Raw genomic sequence first — 20,952 nt, 5'->3', positions numbered from 1 at the left:
CGCACTTCGCGCTCGCTGACTTGGCCACCCTTCCCGTTCTTGCGTTTATGGTTACCATCGCATACCTGCCTTGGCCATAGTCTGCCGCATCGACGTACCGTGTTCGCGGGTCGTTACTGCACTGCTCGATTATGTATTTTGCCCTTGCACGTCTTCGTTCTTGATGGAGTTGTGGGTGCATGTCCTTCGGAATGGGACTCACCCGCACGTTCTCCCGCACCTTTTCGTTTAGGTCTTGGAGTTGTCTCCCCGTAATCTGGTAGCCGTAGCCCAGGGTATCGAGGATGGCTCTACTCGTCTTGGTCGCTGCCAGTCGTTCTCGTTGTGCTTCTAGCTGGGCCTCGATGAGCTCATCCGCCGTGTTGTGGGCGACTATTTGCAGCAGTCATTCGGTGTTTGTCGATTCGTTCCGACCTAGTGCCCGTTTAATACATTCTTCGGATTATAATGTCTATCTTGGCCTTGTCGGTCTGCGTCCACTTGCGGTACGCCGCCGTGTATGGTACGTGGCTGATCGCGAAAGACTGCACCAGTCTCGCGAGCCCCTCTTCGCGCATGCCCGTCTTTTTGGTCGATACGCGCTGGTGCAGCCGCAGGGTACTTTCCGTTTTGGTCGCCAATTTCTCCATCAGTCTCTCCTTTTTACATTTGCCGTTGATAAGCATGCCCTGCACCCTAATCTTCGGCACTTCGGGGATTCGCTGGCCTGTCTTTGTGATCAGCTTCAGGCGATCGCGCTCCCTTGGGGGCAGCGGCTGCCGACCCACCTTGCGAGGCGAGTATACCAGGAGCTCTGACTTGGACGGCGAACACTGCAGTCTCGTTCCGTCCAACCGGTCTTCGATGGCCGAGATCGCCTTCTGCAGCCTTCTCTCGATACTTGCGTCTGTGCCGCCGGCCGTACATAGGATGATGTCTGCATAAATGGCGTGTCGAACGCCTTCGACGCTCGACACCGCTTCGGCGACTCGGATCATGACAATACTAAAGAGCAGCGGTGAGATCACCGACCCTTGGGGCGTGCCCACGCTGCCTACGTCTCGCTCTAGTAAATCGATCTCTCCCGCGTGCAGCTCAATCTTGCGGCCCGACAGGAAGTCCTTGATGTATTCGTAACTCCGATCTCCCATGTTGAGCCTTGAAAATTGCGCCAGGATGGCCGAGTGCCTCACTCGGTCGAAGGCGCTCTGCAGGTCTAGGCCCAGCATCACCTTGCTGTACCTTGTATCATCCTCGACGATTTCTTTCTTCAGTTGTAGCATCGCGTCTTGGTTCCTCAAGCCTCCCCTGAACTCGATCATCGAGTCCGGATACAGCCCCTTTTCTTCGAGGTAGTCCTGCCACCTGTTCGCCAGCACGTGCTCGAGGATCTTCCCCACGCACGATGTTAGCGAGATGGGCCACAGAATCTTAATGGTCGGTGGTTTTCCCGGTTTAGGAATGAGTACCGTTTTAGCTGTCTTGCACTGTTTCGGTAGTCGGCCGCTTCGCCAGCATCTGTTGTAATATTTTGTCAGCGCTTCGATCAACGAGTCATCGAGGTTTCTCAGAGCCTTGTTCGAGACTCCGTCTGGTCCCGCTGCCGATCTGGTGTTTAGCTCCCGCAAGGCCTTTGCAACCTCGGCCGTCGAGATGTCGCGGTCCAGCCTGGCGTTGGGGGTCCCTGCGTACCCTGGGTGTTGTTCGGCCGTCGTCTGTGGTAGATACTTGGCGCTCAGCTTCTCGATCAGCTCGGCTCTGCCAAGGGTCTTCTCGGCTTCGCGCATGGCCTGCGCCTTGCGGTTCTGCTGGAACGATTTTGTTTTGGTCTCGTAGAGCAAGTGTCTGATCAGAGACCAGGCTTTGCCCTGGTGGAGGCTGCCGTGGATGCGGTTGCACACCTCGTCCCACTGCTGTCTCTTGAGGAACGCGCTGTGTTTTTCAATCGCTCGATTTAGCTCCGCCACCTTCTTTCGTAGCTTCCTGTTCCATCGCTGCTTCTTCCAGCGCTCCTTGATGGGCCTCTTCGCTTCGATGAGGTGCGCCAGACGGCTGGACGCAGACACGAGCGCTGTGGAGTCCCTATTGCCGAGTTTAATGGTGGCTGTTCGTTCAGACAAAAAGGATTGAACGAGATCTCGCAGCTTCTCTCGAGTGGCAGACTGTTGTCTTGAAGTAACGAAGACGGGTTGTCGAACGCATGGATTCTCGAACCCAAGAGGAGAACCACAGGCCAGAGAGAGAGTTGCTTTATCGGAACAGAAAGGAAAGCCGACTCAGCCGATTATACTGCCTCGCGGGTTGAGCGCACCTCAATCAAGACTGAGTCTAGAAGGAGGAGATTAGAGAGAAAACGAGATAGGAAGGGGGAAGAAGATGATGGTTTACAAGCCGCGCAGTCTGGACAGCACTGGAAGCATTGTAGCCGCACCGGGAGTCCCATGTCCTTTAAAAAATCCCAGCAGGGCACGAAAAAGGTAACATACCAGGGATGTAACGGGAGGGTACGCAGCACACTAGGGTAGGAGGGAGAAGGCGCCCTGTTCGCAGCTCAAGGGCTAAGTGGACGCGTCTCTGAATTAAAGCGCCAACAAAAGACCAGCAACGCGCCTTCCCACGTATCACGGGAGAGGCCGAAATGAATTACTAACAACTGCAGATCTGAGGCCACGCCATGGACACGTGAACACGTAGCTGCCCATCACGTGTACACTCGCAAGAGCCGCGCCCGGGAATGAGGCGCGCGCTCCGCGTGCCCAGGAACCGTGCGTGTAGCCTGCACTTTTGACAGGAGCCTGTGGCTAATTTCAAAACTTCAACAGGAGCGCCGCCTCTTCAGCAAACATTTGGAAGAGAAAGACTTCAAATGGTGAATGGGAGAAGAACCGACCGGCAAGCGAGAAAATGCTAGTCGCGCGTCGTCGCACAACGCAGCAGCTGAAGCGCCTGTTTTCGGCGCGAGTGCACGGAGGAAGCAAGAGCGCTGGCTGTCACGCTGTGCTTGTGCCGCGGTCCATGCAGGGGCCCAACGGACCACGCGTATATGCGTGTGGCGTGCGCGGAAATGAGAACGTGACGGCGCCGGCTTGGCAAACAGCGACATTTTTTTTCCTGCTCGTACTCGGCGTTACTGAAGCAAAAGTCATCGCTCGGTTTGTCGTTTGCTTTTCGAGGGAACTGGTTCCTATCTTCCAAAGTATTGTCTTTTTTTAGAGCCGAGCAAGTAAAAAAGCCGTAGCCATTCCTGAGGATTATGTAAATGTCTGAACATATAGTTCGTCTTTCTTTGATCACTTTGACGTGCTTGAAACCCGATGGCGATCGCGAAATGCCTCTGGATGGAATATATGCATCTGCGGAAGGGAATACACGCGTCTGCGGGAGGGGTGATGCCGTCTGCATGAATAAACAGCAGGGCGGACCAACTTTTAAAAGCGCAGCTGCTACGTGTCTTACCGACTACAAAATGGCGAGATATGAAGGCAGTGTGTTCATTCCGCAGCGCCCTTTTATTTCCGTGCAGACTCTCTAGAGGGCAGATCAATTCATTTTTACGCGTGAAAGATAGGGGCACACGGACAGGCTCGGTTATGGGTACAGATACACACTTTTACGAGCTCAAAACTAATTCTCACGAATTAAAAAAAAGCACTATAACTGGAGTAGGATTTATACACGTACGCTAACACACAATTATAGCCCCCCCCCCCCCCCCCCCCCCCAACATCACAGGTGGAGAAGATACCTGAAAGTGTATTCTGGAATACAAATATCGCGTTACATGCGTTTGGCGCCTAAATACAGATACTAAGATGCATTTATCTTGACGTAACCCGATATCTCTGGGATACCTTTGCAGGCAAAGAAAAAAAAGTAGTCCGGAATACCGATAAAAGATACAGATACAGATACTGAAATACTTTTCTTTTTCGGCAATCTCAAGTTTCAAATTACGTTTTATGAAGCATTATGTACTTCAAAGCCAATACATGCACAAAACTGAATCGCTAGTACAACTGAATCTAGAAGAGTATTACATCACGTCATCACTACACGAGAAAACGACATTACATGCACTCAAACAAAAGCAGCATCTCGGACAAGCTACTTCCAGACAAGGTCGATTTGGTCTGAGCACGAAGCTGGCAAACCAAAAAAGTCCCTCTACCACTGCAGAAGAGCACAAGTTTCTTTTATAACAAACAAACACCGAATTAATGGCCGGAAAGTGCTGCCGCATGGCGAAATCCTTTGATTGATTGTATAGGGTTTAACGCGCCGACGCAACGCCGGCGATGAGGCGCGCCGTAGTGGAGGGCCCCGGATTAATTTCAACCACCTGGGGATCTTTAACGTGCGTCGAAATCTCCAACACACGGGCATTTTTGCTTTTAGCCTCCATCAGAAAAGCGGCCGCCGCGGCCGGGAATCGAACCCGCGACATCGTGCTTCGCAGCCCAACACCTTAACCCCTGAGCCACCACGGCGGGTTGCCGAAATGCTTCCTTGGGCCATCGAGGTATCGAAGTGCTTCCGCTCGAACATGCGTCTGCCCTGACCGTCCTGATGTCGCGTAGTCTTCATAGTCAAGTCGTAGAAGCTGCGGTTCATCGTAGCTGGTGACACCTCGTCACACGAGTCCTTAATGTGCGGTTCCTAGGCTTATGCAGCCCTCAAGAGCAAAGTTTCGAAATCTGAAGTTCTTTCAACTTCGTTTGAGGCCAAACGAATTTTGAAATATCGGTGCGAGAAAATTGTAACGAGATATTCATACGTGGCAGAGTATTGCGATATGTTCGATTCGCCGTAAAGGTATGCCACTACTGGGATACAAATACATTTTTCAAGTGTATTTTGATACTGAAATAGAGATACTGAAAAGTATCTCTGAGATACCATCGCGATATCCTAGTATCGCGATACTGCCCAGCCCTGCCCAATTAAGCTACCAGCATGCACAAGCGCCAAAACTAGCAAACTCACTAGGAAGGACGTGCATATGATGGCAGCAACGGGATTCGTGCCCGGGTTACTCATGTTCCTGCACTCGTAGAATTCAGTGCTAGTGACTCGGCCGCCTGTAGAGGGCAGCACCTCTTTGACGGGCGCTGCTTTTCATGGGAGCTCCGATAGCGCACTTCAGGCGAGTCGTGGAGAAATAAGGCGAGAAGACAAGCGCTGTCCGCTCGACTAACGTTAGCTTTAGAACTTACGCGTCACTCACAAAGACGATCAGCGGGTAATATCGTCATCCAATTCCGATTCACGCGGTCGATAATGTGCTCAGGCGAGTTACCTCCTGGGCGACTTTACGCCCTACTCAACACCAAGGGCGGCATAAGATTAACGAACACCCTTCCGCGGATCTAGACGCGGTGGCACATTGGTCTCAGTGCACACTGCCCAATATGCCTCAACGGCATCCTGGTGAATTTTTCTTGCGGCCACTTCTAAACCTGAAGCAAATTGCGGCATCTTTACGTGCGCGGAAAATCTGAAAGCACGCGGCGGGGAGAATTAGTTTTTGCCTCTATCAGGAATACAGCGTAACCGCCGCACCTCGAACCAAACGCCGACGTGGTCAGTAGCACGGCAATCTCGCCACTGAGCATTCGTCGCGGCGATGTTTAGAAGTCCTATTCTATGGCTAGTAACCTTTAGTTTTGGGGGGGTGGACGATTTTTTTTATCTGCGCTTTCCGGGAAACAGGGTTTTTCATAGTATGGTGGTGCCACCTTTTTACCGTCCACATTAGCAAGGCTCGAGACGAACTGTATACGGAGCTCTTTTTCTGGCTTATAGCACTGGCGGCACGGTTACATGTCAACATTGCTTATCGCACAGGTAGCAGTGGGCAGATTATGACTGTGCATGACAATTATAGAAGAGGAATTTCGGGAAGAAACTTTTGGGGGCATGCGTGCAGATGCAAATGGCGCATCCGTGCAAGTGCTGAATGGACCTCTCCTTGTATGTAAACACCGTGACGTTATGAAGCGCACGTGCGCGACGGGGGCGCCTACTGGCGGCCGCGAAATGCGGCGGTGGTTGGCAGAACGCGCTTGCGCGGACGGCCCGACGGGGCCGCGAGGCACCCGAAAGGAACGGTGTTCCGTTGGTTCGGACCATCGCTGGGCGCCTGCATTACAGGTGGGGGGGTCTAGCTAGCCTACCTGAGGCCGTAGCACCTCTATGTGGCTTTCCGCACCGAAACCCACCGCAACACAACTGTTTACCGTGCGGTCTACTGACGACAGGGACATTTACGCTTTTGGTTAACCAGTGCGCGACAGAACAGCATACCAGGGGTCATTTTGAAGGTCGGTGCTATTAAAACGCGTTGCGAGAATTTTTGGGGGATCTTTTGTGTCGGCTACATGCCAAGAAAAGCTCATTCATTCTTGTTTTCGAGGTCCGCTTACGCCGAGCGGTTCCTCAGAGGACGTGTGCGTTGCCTGTTTTTTTGGGTCCCCTTGGGTCGACCGGAGACAGAGGCGCACGAGCGATTTAGTGTCGAGGGGAAAAAGTAAAGCATGAACGGAGAAAAAAGTAAACTTAACAGCAACAAAACCAAGCTTTAAAAAAGCCAAAGCCAAAAATTATTCGAATAAAAATTTTCGCGATGATCTCGTGCTGTACATAAGTTACCGAGAGTTTAGTTACTTTTTTCCCCGGTGAAACAGCGAAATGGTCAGAGTACAGATAGTAACCACATATGGTTAGTGCGTTGCGTGCGACAGTGGCACTAAAATAATTATCCGTAGTCATTATTGCATAATAGTCAAATTAGAGGTTGTGTCGGGAGACCGTAATAAAAGAATACCTTCACTGTGTTGGTTCGCTTAGAGCAAACTGACTGGTTCGCTTAGAGCAAACAGACAGACGCGTGAGCGACCCATCTCGCCTCAAGGTGTAATACAATATATTAGGCAATAAATTTATTGCACTTACAAGCAAGCATTTATCTTGAACTTCGTTTCTCTTCAACTCTTCAAACTTGGCGTGGTCGACCTGGCGGTAGGCGGCTATCGCGGATCGTTCGTCGAAACATTTATAGTGTACTCTGCTTCGTCAAAACATGACAACATTTCGCAGGCCTAAAGTTCCCCCCGGCATTATTCCAGCGGAAAAACTTTCTGCTGGGGCTGGAGGATTGCAAAGGATTGACAAACAGCATCGTTTTACGGCACTAATCGGCGTGGGCTGCCAAGGTCGACAGTGTGAGTGCGCTTTGAGAAGCAGAAGTTCGAAGATAAGAAATGTTGCTGTAAGAGCAGGCCATGTCGCTGCTTTGGCGCCAGCCTCTTTGATGCATTGCGCACATCTACAATGACAGCTGAATTTAACTTTTTAGACGCGAAAGAGTCTGATGCCGCTGCGTTGCTCGCACAATTTGGGTAGCCGAAAGCACAGTACCCTAACGGCATCAGGAAATCAAACACACGAAAAGAAATTCCACTTTTGCGCGCGCCCACCGCAGACTGAATGCATATGCGCCGCGCGCCGGTCCTAATGTTTTGACACTGAAACGCGAGCTAGTTGGTGCTTATTCATGACTGTAACTTGAGCGCACAAAAAACGAGGACTGAACGAAAAAGACACGAAGACCAGAGCAGTCTTCGTGTCTTTATCGTTCAGTCCTCGTTTTTCGTGCACTCAAGTTACAGTCACGAATGTTTTGCCAACCACCCGCTCGGCCGCAGCGAAAATGCGCTGGCCGTGACGTAACGTGGTCACGTGCGCTGGCCGTGACGTCACAGCCGCCGTGTGACGTACACCGGGAGAGGTCCATTGAGAGGAGGTGCAAAACAAGGATGTTACTGCAGCGTGTTCTTCCAGGGGAACAAGACGCTTCGACAGTGCGAAGGGATGATGAATTCGCTCCTCATAGCAGACATTCAACAGACGCCACAAAAATGCCACGTTCGTACAGCCACACTTGGAATGCACTGTAGACGAATGTGGTTCGAAACGAATGTTTTAATCCGTATTGCAATACCTACAAACGCATCTCCCAAAGCGCACAGTACGAGTGACCTATGATACATGGCTGCCAGAAAAATGAACTAAATAAGGAAATGGTAAATCGTTTCTCCCGTTTCGCTTGCCAAGGAACTGGCGCAAAAACATGAAGACAAATATTGCTGTTACATATAATGTAGTGAAATTGGGAACCATAAAGTCGCTTAAGCTGACTGATTCCATGTAAAGTGAGCAACCTTATCATTCGTTTTGCTTAATGCGCGGCGATCCAATTCAACCCAAGGCTTGTAACCTAAGTTATAATGCCGCGATTACAAATATACACTCACTGTGGTAGCACGTAGAAAAGATCATAAGTTAGAGAACGGGCATCGTCCGGTTTCCTTTTGAGCTCCGGCATTTACGACGCCACAAATCGGGGATGAAGATAGAGGGTAAGAGGATCTAGTTTAATGAAAACCATAAAAGGGAAATACGGAAATGTGAATGTAGAATGAGGGTAAATATCTGGCAAAGTTCACCGAACACACGTTTATGAAGAAACACGTTTCAGCTGGCCAAAACGGGTGACTCCTCTACCACAGGTTGTAAGCCCTCGTTAAGTTTTCATTTCGGTCGAATGTTGTCATTTGATCACCCGGCTACCATTCCCTCGACTGCCCGTGCGCATACACACCGGGTTGTTCGTTACCCTAGAAGGAGAAAACAACGACCGATCTACCTCGAAGCCAGTACCACTATACACATCCACAACTAACACGTGACGAAGGAACCACTTTACGGAGCCTACAAACCAATTCATATCTCCATAACAACCTACTAAACACTATGTATTTATAACAAATACAGGACAACTGATTCGACCACAGAACTTTAAAAAAAGGCAGGAATATTAACCCTTAAACAGCGAGCAAAACGTGCGTGGCGGAAAATGTTATACCAATTAGTAAGCAAGCAGTTAAACATAGATTGCTCCATGTATATATCAAAAACAGAAACCAGATCAACACGACACACGAATTCATCAAACTTCGAAAATACCAATGCGGCACCGATTGTTGTAAGTTCTCCTTCTTTCCACTCGCCATACAAGAATGGAACAACTTGCCTTCCTCCGTAACGAGCAGTTATACTTATGAAACTTTTTCGTCTGTGTTGGAAACCCACCTGCGCTCTCGGGTATAACTGAGTCATAGTAGCAGCAGAGTCCTTCAATGCTTTCTGGTAGCAGGTACTTAAACGCATCATGCTTTTTCTGTTTTTTTTGTTTTCAGTATTTCAGAAGCTGTTTGCAGCTGCACGATTTTTGTGATGTGCTAATACTGAACTGTTACACACTTAGGCGCACGAACCTATACTGTATTCTTCAACTTTTGTATAATGTACGTGTATGTTGTATGCTTGTATCATGTTGAAGGTTGTATTACTTTACCCCTCCTGCAATAATCCCTCTTGGGATTGGCAGTATGAATGAATGAATGAATGAATGAATGAATGAATGAATGAATGAATGAATGAATGAATGAATACCCTGCCACCCGTAACTGCTGCCCAGTTGCTGGTACCCTGCGCAACGTGGTATGGGAGTGCGACCAGATCCCTACTGTAACTTAAAATCCCAATCCTATTTCCGAGGTCCGAGCTCTCGGGCCAGCGCCGGCTGGTGGAACGGGCCCGGACGGACAGCCAGCACCAAGGCATTTTGGAATAAGGACGCCTCTCACTGGGTGGAGGCCCTAAGAAGAACTTCCTCCTGCTCATTAGTATAATCTCTCTCTCTCTCTCTCTCTCTCTCTCTCTCTCTCTCTCTCTCTCTCTCTCTCTCTCTCTCTCTCTCCCCGTCCTTCGGGGAACAAGTGAGGTCAAAAGATTTATGCACCAGCCTTCTAATGCCCACCATGGACGGCCAATGTAGCTTTCGGGAAAACGAATAAGAAATAAACCTCCTTCGGAATTTCCGCGAGCACGATAAGAAGCGCCAGGTTCACAATTTATACACCAGGTTTCCTAAACTCTGCATTACGCGGAACTTCGTAGAACTGTGAACGGTACCTGCTAGAACTGCACAAGATATGTGCAATTGCCCGGTATGCCAATTTATGGTCTTTATGTTTACTGAGATGATTAGATCGATGAGATTCTCAAGAACTGTAGGATTGCAGTGTTTCAGTATTAATGATTCGCATTCACAGCTTATAATTGGTTTGGCGACCTCGAGCTTTCTTCTTCTCGTTTCAAAGTATTGCCTTTTACAAGGTATTTCTCGGTTTTGAATTGGGTTGATTTATGTCGTGCGTATTTTTTATTGTTTATGTATGGCGTACCGGTACACTGAGACCCTAGAGCTGTTCCTGGTACCTGAAATAAACGCTGATAATTATCACTATTATGATTTTACGCCGTTGTGTGCTAGGAGCCGAGCGCCACAAACGTTGTCCCTGCCATGCATGGTTTATGATGTACCCGGGCCGACACGTAATGGTTTTGTAGCGCGGCTGAGCCACGCTCAGCAACTGGCCATTTTGTAACAAGCACGGAACCTGTTAAGTCCCCATTCTTTCCTGTATAAACCTCGTTTGAGCCGCAATAAACGTTGTTCGTCACCCAACTGCGGGCGTGCTTAACACATTTTTTTTTTTTTTCTGGGGGGGGGAGTTCATCTTTACTTTTATTTACCCCATCCGAGCACCATCTCTACTCCAGTGGTGTTCCCGTGCAAGAAGGCTAGTCTTTCCAGCATTAACCTTCGTTCAAAGTTTCTGGTCACGTCTTGGATGAAAACGAGAAACTGAGAGGCTTCACCGAAGCCACGCTTGTCGTTTTTAAAAGCTACCTCGCGCTCTTTTGAAACTCTATCGGTAACCAATCATCCATGAATGCTTATATTTTGAACCTTCCTTTCAGATACGCGCACATCCTGTTTTTACATAGGCGCATGTCAGATATAGTTCTTTGAATGAAAATTTACGCTTGGTTTTGCAACCAACTTTTACTTGAATACTTGAATACCTCCGATTTCGTTTTGCTTTCGAAAAACGAAAAACTTGTAGGTTACCCGCATTTTGATTTAGTCAACTGTCAACTATTGCAATTCCTATGCTTCTGGAATGGGTCTGCATCTGCACGTTCAATCTATTCCGGCACTCGAACGACGGTAACGACACGTATTTTTGAGATGATAGTCTTTTATGGGGCTACCTAAACGCAAAAATTTTGGTCCCACGGTCTATCTGTCTGTCTGTCGGTCCGTCTCTCTGTCCGTCTCACAGCCCGCTCGCCCGCCCATCCATTCGTCTGTCTGTCTGTCTGTCTGTCTGTCTGTCTGTCTGTCTGTCTGTCTGTCTGTCTGTCTGTCTGTCTGTCTGTCTGTCCATCCATCCGTCCGTCCGTCCGTCCGTCTGCCTGTCTGCCTGTCTGTCTGTCTGTCTGTCTGTCTGTCTGTCTGTCTGTCTGTCTGTCTGTCTGTCTGTCTGTCTGTCTGTCGACACAGTCAGTCGAAAAAAAAAATAGGTGAAAGGACCCCTGAAGATGAAGTATATTTAGGTAAGACCATTACTAACTATTAAAACAGCTGCGATGGTTCATACCTGTCAACATTTTCCGCTCAAAGCCTAAGGTAAAATGGAGGCGAAATGCAAGTACATACCCGGGAGTATAATTAATCCCACATGTTGAATTATTTTTAGGATAGAAAATAACAAAAAAGTGTTAAATGGTGTCCAAGCGGGGTGAAATAAAAAACTACAAAACGAATTATGACGGCTCCACCTGTTGCTCCAAGGCCAACAGAAACAAAAGGTCCCCACAGACAGATTACAAGCGAACGCGAGAAAACTCAGTTGAATTGCGTAATCTCCATATGCAATCTCCATTGAATGCATCATGGGAGAAGCGAGAGGAGAGGGGAAGACCATGGGTTGGAGGCGGAGAGAGAGAGAGAGAGAGAGAGAGAGAGAGAGAGAGAGAGAGAGAGAGAGAGAGAGAGAGAGAGAGAGAGAGAGAGAGAGAGAGAGAGAGAGAGAGAGAGAGAGAGAGAGAGAGGTACCCGGAAGAGGCGGCAAAACACTACACACCGAGACACGACACAAGGAACAACGCGTGCACCCAACTCAGGTTCAGAATCGCCATGCGCCTGTGCCTTTTTCAGCCGGCAAATGAAGTAATGCCTCAGCTGCCTTTGAAGCCTTCTCTCTTTTTTTTCTCTATCTTCCTCCGAGCTATCATGCGTGCTTCAAGTGAGCGGAGAGAAGCGTGGAACGAACGCTTCGAAAGGGATGTTCTGTTCCCAAAACCAGTTCACCCTGTCTCAAGCGAAGTACGTTTCGAACAAACTGACTAGAGGGCTAACAGACGCTCCCGTATTATATTACTTACTTTGGTTATCGCATTTCCAAGTAAGTTATTTTTCTCCATTTCCGTCCATGATTTCCTTGAAACTTCCCACCTTAATACACAGGAAAAACCTATAAATGGCTGGCGATTACTCTACTTCCTAATGCGAAATTTCTGCGTAGCGCGAACTGCATTCCCGGTCACGGCATGTAGCTCAAGATGTGATCGCGCGATCAGTGAACGCACGGCGGCGCGCGCTGTTCTGCCGTTATCTCGAAGCTCGTTGCCGCCGCCGAGAATGCTGTTGCAAATCGTGTTTGAACCACAGGCGCAAATGTCGGCGATGGTGAGCCTCTGTGTTGGCGGCGCGAACTGCGTCTCAGGAAGTGATCGCTATCTGCGTCTCGGGAAGGAATTCCGAACTGCTTTCTCAGAAAGTGAACGCATCATCGTCGAGCGCAGGGCTGCACGCGCTGCTATGGCGCCATCTCGCAGCGCGTCGCCACCGCCGAGCATGTCTTACGACCTCTCCCTCACACTTTCGCGATGCGTCGCCGGCGAGGAACGTCTCGCACCGCCTCGGCATACCGCCCTCCCCCTCACAATTTCGCCACACTTTGTTCCTCCGTTTTCTTTCTGTTTTCGGTTTTTCCTTGGTTCGCTTGGTAACAACGACTACATATAATAGCGGGCGCCAAAGTGCTGCCAACTAAAACAAGATCAGCCTATCACGTTATGGTCTGTGTTTTGAGAGAAACAGCTGGGCCATAATTCCGAGTGCACGTACGCTGCTAAGACATCGCGGAGGCACACCATACGTCCCTTGGGTTTTTTTTTTCCGTTGTTTTCGGTGGCCTCCACATTTCGCCTATCTGAATAGCTAGGTTTCGGGTTGACGCAACCCTCTCCGCCCATTTCCGAGCGCCCTTGAAAGTTTCTCGTCCCTGGCACAATCCTCATTTCTTAATACAAGTTTTCTTGTACAACGGGAAGTTCGGACACTGTGTAATTAGGCGTGACCTGCCACATTCCTTACTCTGGCCCCGAGAAGTTATAATAGACAAAAATACCAATGAATGGAGTATGCTTTATGTCCAATCTTGTGTACTTTACGAGCAGAAACCAGCTTGAAATCGATCCTTTCGCGTAGTGCACCCAGCGGAGGCGCGAATGCATAAGTAGTGCAGTGGATAAGGAGCGAGACCAAAAAAAAAATCGATCAAAATTGGCTATTGGAAAATGATTTGCATTTTATTACGTTTATTTTTTTATAGTTACTTTATCTTCTTCCTACAAGTTCATGTATACTACGCTGAGTGCATAATCTCAGAGCCGTAACGCACGCTATGCGGGGTTTTCGTTGTTCTTTGCTTTTTAATGAAGCAAATCTCTCCGCGCGAATCGATGTTAAAAAAACAAAGGGAGAGCCAAAAGCGGGTACCTATGTTCGTTTGCCGTTTCACTTCTATTTTTTCTTCCTTTCTCTTAGGGATTAAAGGACACGACCGATGAATAAATATTTGGGTACACTTTTCCTCTTTGCGGGCCACGCAGGGACTGCGGACCGCCGAAGTAACTCCAAGGGCAGCCGCGCTCGTACTACGGCGATAGGCCCAATCAATACATCAGATTCACGAAATGCCCCGCGGTATCGCGCAAGAGTGAGCGATCTCTCGGCAAAGCTCTAGGAGTTGTGCCGAGCGGATATCGAACTGTGGAACGAAATTTCCGATGCCCGTGCGAAGACGTGAAGCAAGAGCCGACAAGACCGACATTAAGTCAGCCGGTGTATGCTTGTGAAGTTTCCGCCAGGAGCTGTTTCTTCCGGTTATTGATCTTGTTCGGGAAATACCGACTTTCCAACTGGAAGAGGAAAAAAATGGCACCGGGACCAACGGCCCCGAAAGCAAATGAGCTCGGAATAGTCCCAACTTAAAAGCATAAAAAAAGGCCCCAGGCTCGGTTTACCTATGTGTGGTTATTAGCGCGCAGAGAGCGAAATGATGAGGGGGAAGTGCTTGAAGGGATTTCTGACTAAGCTCCACCAGTTAATGTGGAAGCTACTCTTTTTTGAGGTCTAATATAGTGTCAATGAGAAATCTTTAATGCACAATTGAGCGTCACTGAGTGCTCCTTGGAGTTTTGGACTGCGTTGGCTATTACACCTTTTCAGGTGTGTGTTGCGCACGCAATTAATGGGAGATTTAGGAGACACCGGACGCCTGCTGGTTGTCTCTGTGAGCCATTAAATACTTCCGCATTTCTTTATTAGGTATTTTCACTCTAGAAATCATTTTTAACAAGAGAACTGCAAGTAAAAATGACCTTTAACTTCTACACTAGCCCAAACCTTGTACAACTCGTTTGCAACGCAGCTAAATACTACGCAGAAAGCAATGGTACAGGACGAGCGTGTCAGCTACAGAACTTCATTTAAAAACACAGAACAAACGCGGAGGAAATCAAGCGAAGCGTGTCCCGTAATAACAGAAGAAACGATTGCGTCATCAGTGCCTTTATCACTGCGAACAAATTAACCGGTGTTTCTTCTTTCTGCTTATTCCTTATAGCGTAATACATGATGCAGTTCGTAGTATTACAGAATGCGACGTATGGCTGCTTTTATAAAAGCTTCGTCTGTGCGCAAGTATCAAAGGTGCTCAACTGGAACTACTTCCCCATTCATAGACTCTCTGGCAAACGCGCCACACCTAAGCTCAAACAGTGTTGAAGATTGTTGAGGATTTGGCTGCCAGGGGAGTTTCTTTCGGGAATCTCGGCAACGGTGCCAGTGTATACGATGCTCCGGAGGAGTGTTTTATTACCCCAAAATAAGATGTATGCCTGTTTCCATCCAATGTTTCGTCCATCTCCGCGTGCGCACTTCCGCCACAAAATTCCACCGTAGCGTTTCATCCTGCTCGGTGTGCTCCCTGGGTACGAAACAGCAGCGAAAAAACACAAAGACTTCATGAAAGCATAACAAGCAATGTCGCACACGCAGACGAGCACCCAACATTCTTTCGCAAGAGCCCGAGCACGTCTATAAAACGAAACAGGTTCCCACCTAGTGATCCATCCAATCCCTCAAGAAGGTAAGAACATACATTTTGTGTGGAACATTTCAAAGAGCACTTTTGTTAAAGGCGGTGCATGGCCGGCGTAGTTCTTTGCCTGTTGTCCCGTCTTTCGCGCTGCGTTAAAATTTAAAAACGAACTCATGCCAACTGGCTCAGCTTGCGACATCCAGTTTAGATCGATATAGGCACGCAAAAGCAGACCCTAGATCGATGAAAGGGCATTTATTTTGATTTTTTTTTCCCTCGCAAGAATCGACTATAAACTACGTACAGATATTGTGCCGGGGTAGGAGCGGTTCAGTACAGAAATATTTATTTTTTATAAAAAAAAACACGTTCAACTGTTTTATGGCAACTTTTTTCTCAACGTTGGGCGCGGAATCATATTCCCCGTGACTACTTTTTGGTGCACTGGTGTTTGAACCATTTGTAGGGACCGTTCCTTCCGGCTTCTAATATTTCCGAGGCAATTCCTTCCGTAATGAACTGCGCGAGCTTCACCAGTGGTAGAGCAGCGTGACTCTACAAATGACAAACCCCTGCAGACCTTCAATTGATCCGTAGCGAACCATCTACTCCTGGGGAAATTGGCCGCTACGTTATAGTAAGCGGTGCCTAAAAAGTAGTGTGAAGTGAGCGTCCCAAACGCGGAGACGGAATCCATGGTTGGAGCCCCGAGGACGTGCCATCCAACCATCATGCCCGTCCTATAACCCCTCCACCCTCCTACTCCCTGTGCTACGAGCCTCCTTATTGAATAAAGACAATCAATCAATCAATATACCAGCTCCTGCGCCCTTCTTTGGATCGGCGGATCCACTGCCACGTGCGGAATCTCAGCATCCCCATCCCTTCCCCCTCCTGCACCCGCCTGCTTGCGGAGTCCTGGATTCACGACGCTCTAAGTGGCCGGGATTGTCGTAGACGTCACCTTACCGCGAAAGAGGCCTTCTCGCTTCACAGTTTCCGTCGAACTTCGCCTCCGGGGCGTAGCAGCATACCGATCGAGAGAGTGATGTGGGGTGCGCGACGGTTTCGGTCACACAGGACTGGTTTCTCCTCTCCTCCTCGTTTGGCTTCTGGCTTCTCCGTCCAGTGTCACTTCCTCTTCAACCAGTATTTCTTGTAACCCACATGTATTCCGCTCTCGTGCCTCATTTGAGACCCGGTGGCCCCACAATGAGTGAGGCAAATCACCGGCTGAAGACGGATCTCATTTCCATTTCCGAAACAACCCCTGCTGTGTGGCATGTCTTGGACAGAAACTACAGGAATGCTGGGTACTGCAGGTCACGAAATGGATCTTCCGTCCATCCTCACGTTTAAGCAACCTGAAAGGCTAAATACCCTTTCTACGCACCGAAGCTAAGTACAGGCTGCAGGGGCAGTCACCACAACAGAAAAACTCATACTGCCGCAAATATATACTGATCTCTGTACTTCGCTGTAAACGGAACAAAGAAATTCTTGCCTTGCACAGGTTAGGAAAACAAAACTGAGCCACACCCCCGGCATAAGCTCACCCCGTTCCCGGTGCCTCGACACAAATTGGGCTCCGTAGCCATTGGAAGCAACAGCACGGAACGAAAGGCAGAAAACTACTGAAGGCCCGAAAAGTACGGAATAGTGTCTTTTCTTTTCCGCCCGTAACGAGACCACCCAGCCGTATAATCCACGCAGCCTTATGCAGCGTACCTATTAGTTCTGATAATGCGACCCACAATACGCAGCGGACTGTCGCATTACTGCCCCAGCCTTGAGAAGCCCAACTAAATAAAAGTACTAAACATAGTGAACGTCGTTGCACGACTAGAATGCTCACCAGCGCCGCGAAGCGAACTTTTATTAAGGCATATATTACGGCTAGAAAGCCTCGTTTATCCTAATAATAGGCCCGTCTTGGTAACATCCGAGGAAACAGCGGCGAAGCTCAAAAGACAAGAAAAGGGTTAATGTGAATTTTCCGCCAACGAAGAGCTCCTTTAGAGACGAGATAATATGAAAGCGTCCATTGAATACGTAAATAAGAAATTTGAAAAAAGTATGGCAAAAAAAGAAATGAGAGAAACCGCCGGTCTGTATGAAATAGAGGATGCCAAAAAATTTTGGTCTTGATCGCCTTTAAAACCTTAGCGTTCAAAAAAAGTGTACGCGCACGGTGGATAATAATAATAACGCAGGTAACTCAGGAACTGCCGGAGGAGAAAAAAAGAAATGAGATACCGAAGCAAACGTAGTTCATTGCAAGAAAAAAAAAATAAATGAACGGGGTGGAAAAGGGGGGGGGGGGGGGGGGGGGGGTGAACGCAATAATAGGCCGCCGCGAAGAAGGCGCTACTTTCCTGCCTGTTCGCTCTGAGCGGCGCCTGAAGCGATCAATATCGGCTATGTTCCGCAGACGGACCAGATGCCCAGCTCACAGCCTGCGTCGCGTTTCGATATTAAAGCGCGATCAAGATGCGCGCAGGTGAGGAAATGAGTTACCGCCAGGATGACACTCCCGACGGGGCTCCCCTCGATCCTCATTTTGGATCCCCTATCTTCGTTTCCTCCTTTTACTTTTCTTTTCTTTGCGATGGTGGCCGCTACTTCAGCGACGAGGTGAAAATTTGAGCTCGAGAAGTTTGGCGGACATGGCGACGACTAGGCAACAGGCAACTAGAGTAGATTTTTTCGAAACCAGAAAACAAACAAAAAACTATACCTTTAGCCAGTTCAGCAAGGCCGCTTTTATGGAGCTGGGGGTTATGGGTTTTGCTTTATGAGCCCAAGAAAAGCCGGACATAGACTAAGGGAGAGAGAAACGGAGACTGTAATATAAAGGAGCAGTTTCCTGCATTGGCATACCCTTCTGCCGTACACAAGGAAGAGAACGAACGTTAGGGAGTCTCTTGTGCTCTGACAGTTTACGGCCGTCTATAGGTGACTGCTGCTGAACCAGTGTTTTTTTATATATGGATATGAAACGAGGAAAACGCGACCGAGAAAGAACAAAATGGCCGCGTATCTGTGCTTTTCGTTGCACATGTCGACGAAAGACGATAGTCCACTGGCACCCCTGCCAACTTGCCAAGTAAACGCCTCCCTTCTCTTTCCGCTCACCTCTCATGCTGTTCCTCTCCCATCTCGTTCCTCCCAAGATACAGGCTAGAGGGTTCCTCAAGTCAACTTAAATTTACCGCGTTCCACTGCTCCACGCCGGGTGCCTCGATGCCAGCGCTGCAGTACAGCAGGAGACGCGTGTGAATCGAGGCACCTTACTGCAACGTTTATAGATCCACGTTCCCTTCTTCATGAGCGTTACAAACGGAACGAGGAACCTATGTAGTGGAACCTTTCGTTACTGTTGCCGTTTGATGTCTTAAATGCCGCCAGGAGCTATACTATCGCGGTCAACAGCTGGCGACGGTTTTCTGCAGTTGATGTAGTATTTCATTTGTTATCGCAAAAACCAAGCATACATGATTTTTTAGTAAAGGAACACTGTAAATATCCCTTATGTATTGCTTTCCGCCTCACATTTGCGTAATGTCTTGTTCTTGTTCAACAATGCTGACAAGTGTGAACATTGCCACCGGACTTAGACGTTTAGATTTTGCTGTGGGACTTTGAACGTGCTGATGACCTTTCTTTTTTAGACGCTTTGGCCGATGCGTACGATGACTTTGTGGTACTCAGCGCTTCAGGCGACATTGATGCACTGAGTACCACTTTTGAAAAGCTAGTAAAATTATGCATTTCAGAGTTTATCCCTTTAAAGACTAAAAAGAAAAACAGAGACGTTCCTTGGATGAACCGCGATCTTTTACACTTATCTCGTAGAGTCCGGAGACTTAGGCCCTGCAAATCGTCTAGCAATCCAGAAAGTATTATCAGGTTTAATAAGGCCAAGAAGGAACTTCGAGAGCAGCAAAATATAGCTAAAGATTTCTTTTTTCGTGTTCAACTGCAACGTTTACTATCCGACAATCTCCACAAGTTCTGGCGCTTGGTTATGCCCCGCGATGCTTCCTGCAATTCTTTCAAAATAAACCACAGAATCATAACTGATCCGGCAGAAATTTCCAACACTTTTAATTCGTTTTTTTCAGTCAGATTTTACAATCTGCAATCTCGTTGTTCCTTCTTTTTCCGCCTCGAATTCAACGTCTCCAATTCGCGATGTATCGGTCAGTGAAGAGGGCGTATTAAATCTTGTACTTAATCCGGACACAAAAAATTTAACGGCCCCCGATGGTAATCGTAACACGTTTCTCGTTCGCTACCCTTTGTGGACCTCTCGCTACCTTACAATAATTTTCAATAAATCCTTAAAATATGGTAGTGTTCCCAGACCTTGGAAAAACGGCAAAATTGTACCCTTATATAAATCTGGTGAAAAGCAAGTCTTTAGCAATTATAGGCGCCGGACAGCGCCCAGAGGGCGACACGGAGCCCGCGACACCCAGCGCCCCCTTCGGCAGATGTGCGCAACACTGGATCGGTCCCCGAAAGCCCGTATGCTGCTGGCTCGGGGGCGCTCTTCTTTTTGCATATTAGTCGCCCCTTTTGGGCTTAAAATGAAGTAAGAGATTGTAAAGTAATCCTGCCACATAGTGCATGTGAATGAAGAAGGATTTATTCGGTTGAACTCGCGTATAGGAACACATATAAAGGCCGCATAGGAGTGATGCCCAGAAGAGAAACGCTTGTACAGCCTACCTGCGGGGCAAACCTGTCTCAAGATCAGCATGTTTCACCTCAAAAGAAAACGTAATTTATATTATTCAATCCACAAAAGAGGAGGCTTTGTCTGCAAATATATCAGACGTTGCGCGATGTTTCCGCGCGGGGTATTCCATCCATGTGAGTGCACTTGCATGCGACTGCAGAACTACTAACTAGACCACATGGGAGTTACATATAGGTCTTTGATCCGAATGTGATGCTCCATACATGTAACAGTAATAAATTCACGTTCGTTTGGGTATAGCGAAAGTGCGGACGTAAATAAGTGCCCGCTTCACCGAGAAACTTCTGGGCTTCCAGTTGTGGCCCAGTACGCTAGTTGCATACATGTAAACACGCCCCGAAAAAAGAAACTCTTTTCGAGAAGGCTATCACAAGAAATTCCTTTGGGCAGAGATGGGATGGGGGGAGGGGTAAGCAGAACATCGAATAGGCGTATCGGAATAAATTACGGAATATTCATATTCGGGTATTTTTTTCTCTCCACGCCAACGGGTTCGGCAGGAGACCTCCGTTAGGAAGGAATAGTAGCGCTTTTATTACCGTCAACACATTTGCAACAAAAGTCACGGGAGAAAAATTTAGTTCCCTGAGTACACCCCTCACTGGTCCAGGCAGACCGCAATCACAACGAATGGGATAAATAAAGTTTGTCCTCCTCCTCCTCCTCCTCCTCCTCCGCGAACGCGAAAATTTTTTTCCTGTATACATATTATTCCAACTTTTATTGCGGCACGTCTCAGCTCTTTTTTTTCTTTGCTTTTCATTGGCTTAGACAACAATTTCATTGTTTCTTTTGCAGGAAGAGGCGGTGATTTTATGCTATCCAAAAGCTCGCTAACATTTGGGA

The 20,952-nt window shown here is 48.2% G+C and overlaps 2 protein-coding genes across 2 annotated transcripts in view; both read right to left on the bottom strand.

Moving 5' to 3' along the window:
• Positions 1-20,952, bottom strand: part of LOC144178228 (dopamine D2-like receptor) — a 773,504-nt gene that overhangs the window by 517,394 nt on the left and 235,158 nt on the right. The gene's annotated exons all lie outside the window — the stretch shown is intronic.
• On the bottom strand, positions 426-4,590 carry LOC144179356 (uncharacterized). Its single transcript, XM_077707677.1, has 3 exons — positions 4,539-4,590; positions 1,222-2,083; positions 426-1,137 (listed from the first exon to the last, which is right to left on the bottom strand). The coding sequence occupies exons 1-3, from the start codon at positions 4,588-4,590 to the stop codon at positions 426-428; spliced, it is 1,626 nt and encodes a 541-aa protein (XP_077563803.1).

This window comes from Haemaphysalis longicornis, unplaced genomic scaffold (genome assembly GCF_048455015.1).
Source record: "Haemaphysalis longicornis isolate Haplotype H1 unplaced genomic scaffold, Haemaphysalis longicornis Haplotype H1 scaffold_4, whole genome shotgun sequence".
Classification (NCBI taxonomy): domain Eukaryota; kingdom Metazoa; phylum Arthropoda; class Arachnida; order Ixodida; family Ixodidae; genus Haemaphysalis; species Haemaphysalis longicornis.
This window is presented reverse-complemented; position numbering and strand designations above follow the sequence as displayed.